General features: G+C 34.1%; 1 protein-coding gene across 1 annotated transcript in view; it reads right to left on the reverse strand.

Annotated features, from left to right (window-relative positions):
• PTEN (phosphatase and tensin homolog) overlaps positions 1 to 6,029 on the reverse strand; it is a 59,527-nt gene extending 53,498 nt beyond the window's left edge. The window contains exon 1 of the mRNA XM_070432756.1: positions 5,930 to 6,029. Coding sequence (XP_070288857.1) covers positions 5,930 to 5,991 — 62 coding nt within the window. The 5' untranslated portion in view covers positions 5,992 to 6,029. The remainder of the gene's footprint in view (positions 1 to 5,929) is intronic.
• Positions 6,030 to 8,417: the final 2,388 nt, after the last annotated feature.

The following is an 8,417-nucleotide window of genomic DNA, read 5'->3' on the forward strand; positions in this document are numbered from 1 at the left end:
ATATCACGATACTGGGTTAAATCAACCAACAAATACTAATAATTGCTTTCTGTTTCTAAGTTACCTGTTTTACTAAAACTCTCTTGCATATTTTCCCCAAATATTTCAATATCAACCTATCAGTTCTTTTTCTTTCTTCCCCTGAATCCCTCTATCCTGCTACTCTAATCAGAACTGGTTGCTCTTCTGCTTGTAGCACAGTTGTCATCCTGGGACTTTTCTTTTTCGCTTGAGTTGCATTTTCTCTTTACTGAAGCCCTTTTATTGCATGGTTTATTCCCTTGTATATCTGGGGCACATCTTCTAGTAATCTCCTGAGAAATGTTACATGGATATATTCTTTTTAATCCTTGAGCATCTTGTTTTCCTACTTTTGCACTTGGTTGGTAGTTTATATAGATACAGAATTCTAGACTGAACATACAACTTTTGAAGTGCTGTTTTCTCCATCTTCTATCTTTAATTCTACTGCCAAGAAGTTAGATGCCATTCATATTTCTTAAAACTTCCTAATTGAGCCTAAAAACTTTTGAAACATTCTCACTATTTCTGGTGTTTGAGAAATTTCATAATAATTTGCCTGGTAATGGCCTATTTTCATTTAGGCCTATATACAAATATATAGGTATTTCCAATCTGGAAACTCAAGTCCTACAGAAATTTCCTGGTATAATAAAACCAGAAAAGACCTTCCTTGATGATTTCCTACATGAGAGAAGAGGTCAAAAGTTGTTATAAAGGAAAAATGAAATTGATACTTTCCTCTAATTTATTTTGAATAATTTCTCCATATAATCTCTAAACATTAAATCCTCTAAATAATCTCCTCTCAATTCTTTTTAACTGAATAGCCAAAGGATGATAATGTAGGGGTAACAAAAACATTTCCTTTTTATTGAAAAATCGACATACAATTAAGGTTGATTGGAAAGATCAACATATAATTAAGAATATTTGAAAAATGTCTTCAATAAGAAAATTGCATAAAACAGGAAAAAAGATGAACTCTTAAATCTGTAGTCAGCTGCTTATATATGAATAAAAACTGATAATATACAAGATAATGGATTTTTTTTTAATCACTATATATCAGAAAACTGAGCTCTAAGCATTTCCTTACAATAAATATGGGAATCTTTTCATACCTAAAATCTTTCCAATAAAAGAGAAGGAAGTAAATTATTTCCTACTAATTCAAACAAGGGGGAAATATTGTTATATGCATTTTTTCATTTTTAGCATTTCCAAATTATGCTCCATAAAACACAATTTAGAAATATGTTATTTAATACACAAAAGAAAAGAGACAAGGAGGAAAGAAGGGAGGAAAAGAAGGGGGAGAGAAAAGCATATTATAATTTCACTTGAGAATCTACAGTAAGAAAGCCAGTTCACCTCTTTAAACCTACATTTCCCAGATGTTATTAGGTACAGAACAGTTCTCGGGCTATGTCTGTTAAACACATGAAGTATTAATTGGTTAAAGACTGCTTAGATCTATAGCAGATAACATATAAATTAGATATCTTCAGTATTAGCCTGAGACATAAGACTAATATACATATCAAAGAATAATCAATTATCTGAATAAAACATTGTTTCATATTACCAGCTAGTTGGAGCAAGAGTTTAGTGGCAAGAAGGAAGGGGGATAAAATGTGGTAATAAGAGGAAAAAAAAGAAAAACAGTCTGGGAAGAGTTAGCTCTTCAACTTCCCTTCTATGAGCTGTCCTTGTCCTGCAGTGTCAATCCTGATTGTTTATTAAACAAAGCATTTGTGCCCTGGCTGGGTGGCTCAGTTGGTTGGAGCATTGTCCCGTACACCAAAAGGTTGAGGGGCAACCAATCAATGTTTCTCTCTCACATTGATGTTTTCTCTCCCCCCTTTTCTCTCTCTGATTAATCAATAACAACATATCCTTGAGCAAAGATTTTTTTTTACAAAGAAATAAAAATAAATATTTTTAAAAATTTGCAATTAGGATTGTAAAAAAAATTTCACCTTGGTTCACTTTCCCCCTCCTCTCCCTTTTTGTTTATTTTTTAACATTAATTCCTGATCCTAGGAAGTCACCTAATAAGGAGAAGTTAAATATTTGTCACAAATATACTTTGAGTACCTCAAGTATAAAATTCACATTGCTATAATAAATCATATCCCAAAACAGTTAAATAATGCTGGACAATTTAAGCATTAAGGTATTCGCAATTGGAATTTCTTTTACTCAAGGCACTGATGTACAACAACAAAGTCTGAACTCTACATAATATTTACTGATTGGGGGAAAATAATAGAAAAAATATGGAATTAGGAAAAAAGATAATATTCTTTAGACATCCCAAATAACAGGGTAAGGAACAATCCAACTAGAAATAGTTTCATTAACAGAAAAGGTATAAGGAAATAGACATTTTTTCACTGCTGTTATCATCTCTGGACCAAAAGCAAAATACCAATTATAACTACTATCTCCAATACAGTGTGAACTAATCAAGAAAATCAAGGTTAATCCTAACAGACAAATTACTTAGGAACTATTTATTTTCACTTTAGCTTCCAGAAAAAACTACATCTTCCTTTCCCAGTCTCTGTTCAGCCTTTCCTCCTTAAAAAAAAGGAGTTTGAGGGTGGGAGGAGTTAAGCAACTGAAGCCAACAAAGTCTTACTAGCCATTTATCCCCCAAATTAAAATAAAGACTAAACAAAAATAAGCACAGTGCAACTATTACAGTCAGTTTATAATTCATTTTTTATATGCTATTATCATTACCATTAGGTGACAAGAGTAATCAGCTAAAGCAACCATTGACTACATAATCAACCATATACATAAAATATTTTTACGAATAACAGATTTGAAAAGTTAAAAGCTAGATAAATAAACTAGATACATTAAAGCAGACAGAATAAACTTCAACTTTGGTTACACAAACTAAAAGTGTGAATCTTAATTCAGAAGCATAAAAGCAGTGGTTATGAAGTCAAAAGATCAAAGATCAAAATACTTCCCAGCATAGTATTTTCTTGGTGAAGTTATTACAGTTTAAGGTCTGATAATCAAATGTATTGCTTCAGAAACTGACTTATCAGTAACATAAAAGAGGATCATTTAGCCTCAGTGACTAACTCAAAGAGATTAATTCACATTCACAAGAGAATAATGAAAAAACTAGCACACCAGATTACCACAAAAAATATCCTCACAATGATCACAGAACTCATCTTTACTCTTTCCCAATATAAGTACTAATCTGACTTGGTTAAATCATCATTTGATTGAATACAGAATTACAGTAATGTGTAGTAGATCATCTTATGAGATAGTTCATCTAAGCCATAAAGAGGCCCGATAAATACTCCTGCACAACAGAGAATACATGCCTGGTGACTGCACTGCTCATTTCCCAGACTCTCCATCTCTCAATCAAAATTTACTTTGCTCATTCTTTTTTCTATCACCCATTGCATTTTCTGTTGATGTGTTACCACTGACTAAGCCAGCTCAAACTGCTTCAATGTTAAGCATCCTTCCCGTGTCTTGCCTATGAAAAGGGCAAGTTCATTTCCCTCTTTTCAGTGTAAGTAGTACTTCTGACAGCCTCATCTATACTATCTATATTCTAACAGAAACCACAAAGAAAATAGTTTTGGGTTCTTTTGTAGTTCTTGTAGAAACTGAAATTTAATTCTGAACACAATGTGAACACTACAAAAACCCAATTGGACACAATTCAGTACTGCAAAAATATTAATATACTTTGGTTCAAAAGAATTGCTAAAAATTAACAACTTATGGTTAGTTCATATAAGGGTATAAGTAGGCTTATATACTTAGACAACTATTATAAAAAGAATTCTACATTGCATAATGCTTTAAAACTAATTATAACATTTAATTCTCATAACCATCAAATATTTAAATTGAAAATCTTCAAAAATAACCCAAATTTTAACTTTTAAAAGCCATTATAGTTTCTAGTAATATTTTACAGTTAACTTATTCATAGCAGATTTTTGCATTGACATCAGAAAATATACTAAGACTATTTACACAGCAGATACAAATTCCTTCTCTCATAAAATATAGCATGTACTGTTAGGTCATAAACACATTAAAATTAATTAAATGGGCCTTTTCATTCAGCCTTGTTCTGAGCTGAATGATAATTACACTAAGAAAATTATGCAAAATTACAAAATGGACCGTTAGTCTCGGTATGCCCAGCAATTTTTTTCAAGATTCTTTGCACCAAATACTTCTTCAGGTGTTTGGTACATTTATGACCCATTATAAACTGCTATATGTAAAACTACATGGTATATTGATTATACACTGAGTGGCCAGATTATTAAAACCACCTGACGTTTATAGGCAAATTAGCTATAATTTCGCACTGAAGTTGCTAGAAGGCCAGACCATTATAAACAGAGAAGCAGGTTGTTTACCACGACAGAATTGGTTTTTTTCCTGAAGATATGGGTAAACAACGCAAATTAACAGCCTTTGAACTTGGGATACACACACACACACAAAGTGGCCAGATTATTATGACCACCTGACGTGTGTAGGCAAATTAGCCATACACTGCATCGTATGGGATATGGAAGCCGAAGGCCTGTTTGAACACCTTTGCTGTCTGCAGTTACCAAGATAAAACGTCTCCAATTCGCACAGGAACACAAAATTGGACAGTTGAGCATTGGAAAAAAGTCATGTGGTCTGATGAATCACGTTTCCAGTTGTATCATGCAGATGGCAGAGTGAGAATTTGGCGGAAACAGCATGAAAGCATGCACCCCACATGCATGAGTGCAACCCTTCAAGCTGGTGGGGGCAGTGTTATGGTTTGGGGGCATGTTTTCCTGGCATGATTTGGGCCCTTTAATTCGTGTGGAACAACGTCTGAATAGCACAACATACCTAAGTATTGTTGCTGATCAAGTTCATCCTATCATGTTGATGGCGTATTCCAATGGAGATGGCTTCTTCCAACAAGACAATGCGCCATGCCACGGTGCTCGTATTGTGCAGGAGTGGTTTCAAGAACACGAGGGAGACTTTACCTTGCTTAGGTGGCCCCCACAGTCACCAGATCTCAATCCAATTGAGCATTTGTGGGACGAAGTTAAAAGAGCCATCAGGCAGCTGGTTCCACAGCCATCAAATCTCACAGAACTGGACAGTGCTATTCATCAGGCATGGTGTCAGGTTCCTTGCATCACCTTTCAACATCTCGTGGAGTCAATGCCAAGAAGAATCGCCGCAGTATTGAAGGCAAAAGGTGGCCCAACGAAGTACTGATGGGGTGGTCATAATAATCTGGCGACTCACATTCAAATATATCCCACGTTCAAAGGCTGTCAAATCACGTTGTTTACCCATATCTTCAGAAAAAAAATCACTTCTACTGTCGCGGTAAACAACCTGCTTCCCTATTTATAATGGTCTGGCCCTCTAGCAACTTCAGTGCGAAATTATAGCTAATTTGCCTACAAACATCAGGTGGTCACAATAATCTGGCCACTCAGTGTATATACCTTAGGATAAATATATGTAAGTAAATAAATACACTCAAGAATTTTAAGCCTAACCCCCAATTGTAAAATAAAAAATAAATACATAAAAATCACAGTGTAATGAATCCAGGCATTAACCTACTGAAGGGCACTTTGTATAGAGTCCACGAAAGCATAGCACATACACCTGATTAAGTAAAAAGTTTGTTCTTATCAAATTCAAATGAGTTGTATCCTATTGAGGCCCATTAGACATATTAAGAAAAAAAATAGTTATAGAACACCAACATAATATCCACATCAAGTTTACATGACAAAGTACATCTTTTTCGGTGGTTTAGATATATTTTCTAAATGAAAATACAACATTAATATATCAATATTCAAAATTAAAAATTAAGAGTTCTTACCTTACTACATCATCAATATTGTTCCTGTATACACCTTCAAGTCTTTCTGCAGGAAACCCCATAGCAATAATGTTTGGATAAATATCTGAGTACTTAAGTTAAGAAAATATCTGAAATATGGAACAATGAAAAGTACATGTATACATTTTAAAACATTATCTGGGAAGCTTTCCCCACTACAGCTTTGCTAATGAAAATTGTCAATTTATCTATAAACTATCATGTATAATTAATACAGTTAAATACATTAATTTTTTTTAAATACTCAAAATTTTTTGGCAAAATAATTTTAAAATCCCTCTACTTAGTACATTAAAAATGTACCTAAGGTAGCTGCCATACTATAGTATTTAGATATATATAGAAAATGAAAACCTCAGACTTTATAATCACAAATACTGAATGTCTTGGTACAAAAACCAAAAAGCCAATTAAAAACAAGACAACAGCCGAAACCGGTTTGGCTCAGTGGATAGAGCGTCGGCCTGTGGACTGAGGGGTCCCGGGTTCGATTCCGGTCAAGGGCATGTACCTGGGTTGCGGGCACATCCCCAGTGGGGGGCGTGCAGGAGGCAGCTGGTCGATGTTTCTAACTATCTCTCTCCCTTCCTCTCTGTAAAAAATCAATAAAATATATTTTAAATAAATAAATAAATAAATAAATAAATAAATAAAAACAAGACAACAAAAATGTACACATCCTCCAATTTTCCTGATTATAAAAGACACCATGGTTTACAGAAAAGTAGATACAATTAAGAATTAGGACATCAGATTTAAAACATATAATTTGGACAAGTCACTTAACCCTTTTAGAGTTCAATTCCTATTCCACATGATTACATTGAGACAACCATTAAGATCTCCTCACCCTTAGTGTTATGACTTGATAATACTGAACTGGGATAGAAACTTACTCTCATTTCCTATCACGGTAATCAATATTTGGCATGCCTTATTCTAGTCCCTTGCTACACACTACAGTTGGCATAACAACAAACATCTACACTTCAGAATAATTTATATCAGGCTAACTCTAAAAAACTACCAACAATCTACATTTCTATGCATTGTGTCCATCATACCAGCTCTCATTTCTTCTTGAGCTCTATCAATCCTCTCTAATCCCAGGATTTTCTGACTGGAATCTTTCAGATGAGCCAAACTAATCTGCCTAAAGCCTCCCTTCAAGACCATCTCTAAAGTTCTCTGCCCACCTACTTCTGGGCCCATTCATCTTCCAAATACAATTCAAAATTCACCATATTCAGTGCCCTTTTCTAAATTTTTTTTTCTGCTTGCTCACATTATTAAGCTGATTTCACTATTATTTTCAAACCAAAGACAATTATCAAATTACTGAAAGCTTTTATTTTGATAATTAAGAAAAGGTTGTATGTATAATCTATGTTCTATTCATATGATTACTATGTACTGGTTGGATAGATTTACAGACTAAGAAAAAAATGTGCACAACAATGTATACATTATATTTTGGATAAAAATATTTTATAAAAGAAATAACATTTTCTTTCTGGGTAAAGAAATATTTACACATATATTTTAAAAGACTTAAAGGGTCTAACAGCCAAGTTCACAGGTATAATGCTGTTATGGATACTGTTTTAGCAAACCAGCCATAAAGGACATTTTTGAGCCAACTAAATAAATTTGAATATAATCTGAGTATTAGATGAAATGAAAATCTACTGAAATGAATAAGTAGACATTAATGGGTGGGTGGGAGGTTGTCAAAGAGAATGTACAGTGTGATACCATCCTGGTAAAAGGAAATGTAAAAAAAAAAAATCCAAATAGTATATGTACACAAAAAGATTACAGACTAAGGTACTAAAAGTAATAATCTCTAAGTGGTGGGAATATATATTTTTTCTAATTTTTGTATTTTCTATTTTGGGAACAATGCACCTGCACTGTTTCTGTAATAGATGTTTAAAATTGTGTTTTTTAATTATCTCCAAGTCTATTTACTAAGTATCATGAGAAAATACTGTCTTGGCCTGTATGACTAGGAATCATTTCTGTATGTAGTTTTTTTAAATGTTGAATTTCTACCCCCCAAAATTATTATAATAATAGTATCTATGATTTAAATAATATTTCCTATGTGCCAGGAACAATTCTTGCCACTTTAAGATACATAAAATCACCCCAAATCTCAAAGGGTTCTTCTACTGTAAAAATTCCCAAAAGAAAACTATTAGGATGATCATTTTTAACATCACAAATATTAGCTATCATCTATTATCTATATACTAGAAGCCCAGTGCACGAATTCATGCACCGGTGGGGTTCCTCGGCCTGGCTGGGGATCACGGCCAATTGGAGCCATCTTGCCCAGTCCTGATCAGGGCCAATCCGGACAGGCTGGTAGGGGGGGGGGCGGGGGGGGGGGGGGGACCACAGGAGGTTGGCCAGCCACGGGAAGTTGGCTGTGGGAGCGCACTGACCACCAGGGGGCAGTCCT

Source organism: Myotis yumanensis, unplaced genomic scaffold, assembly GCF_028538775.1.
Source record: "Myotis yumanensis isolate MYYU_CA2020_CCGP unplaced genomic scaffold, mMyoYum1.0.hap1 SCAF_13, whole genome shotgun sequence".
NCBI lineage: Eukaryota > Metazoa > Chordata > Mammalia > Chiroptera > Vespertilionidae > Myotis > Myotis yumanensis.